Below are 640 nucleotides of genomic sequence, written 5' to 3'. Positions count from 1 at the left end.
CCCTCTTACCCATGTCAGTGACCCCCCCCCAGCACCAGCAGCACCCACCTGCAGCAGAGTTGGGGTCACCCTGGGTAGGGCCACCTCAGGGCCACCCCCGGCAGCAGAAAGCCACCCTCGTCCTCCCCACCCCCTGCGAACCGGCACAAAATGAGGAAGTGGGAGGAGGAAAAGAAAAGATTCGTTGCAATTTGTAGTTGCAGCAGAAACACAAAAGCAAAGTGTGTCGGGATGGCCCTGGGCCAGCGGTGACAGGAGCCCCCAGCGCCCCGTCCTTGGGGACACGACACAGGGACACCATGGTGAGTGCTCGCTGGGCTCCCCCCACCCCATCTCCCTCGGGCACCCTGGGATGTCACCCTCTCCTCCTGCCACCTCAGGGCTACCTCAGCCCTGTCCTCTCCTGCACCCATCACTGTCCCTTGCTGCTTTCTGGGAGGTGCCACCTTATGTCCCCGCTGGAGAGGGGACAGTGCTGCCCAGGCTTGGGGACATGGAGGGGAGCTGGGGCTGGGAGAGGTGCTGGTACAAGGCACAGTGGTGGGGAGCAGCTGGGGATGGGTGCTGGGTGCAGGATGGGTGCTCCCCGGAGCGCTGAGCTGAGGAGGATGGAGAGCAGCGGGCGGGGCAGCTGGGGTGG

The 640-nt window shown here is 64.8% G+C and overlaps 1 protein-coding gene across 1 annotated transcript in view; it reads left to right on the top strand.

Annotated features, from left to right (window-relative positions):
- Positions 1 to 236: 236 nt before the first annotated feature.
- Positions 237 to 640, top strand: part of MYO1F (myosin IF) — a gene marked incomplete at its 3' end in the record, with an annotated part of 16569 nt that continues 16165 nt past the window's right edge. Inside the window, exon 1 of the mRNA XM_010170055.1 lies at positions 237 to 302. Coding sequence (XP_010168357.1) covers positions 300 to 302 — 3 coding nt within the window. The remainder of the gene's footprint in view (positions 303 to 640) is intronic.

This window comes from Antrostomus carolinensis, unplaced genomic scaffold (genome assembly GCF_000700745.2).
Source record: "Antrostomus carolinensis isolate BGI_N321 unplaced genomic scaffold, ASM70074v2 scaffold28546, whole genome shotgun sequence".
Taxonomy (NCBI): Eukaryota; Metazoa; Chordata; class Aves; order Caprimulgiformes; family Caprimulgidae; genus Antrostomus; species Antrostomus carolinensis.
The sequence above is the reverse complement of the archived record's forward strand: the minus strand, read 5'-3'. Positions and strand labels throughout refer to the sequence as shown.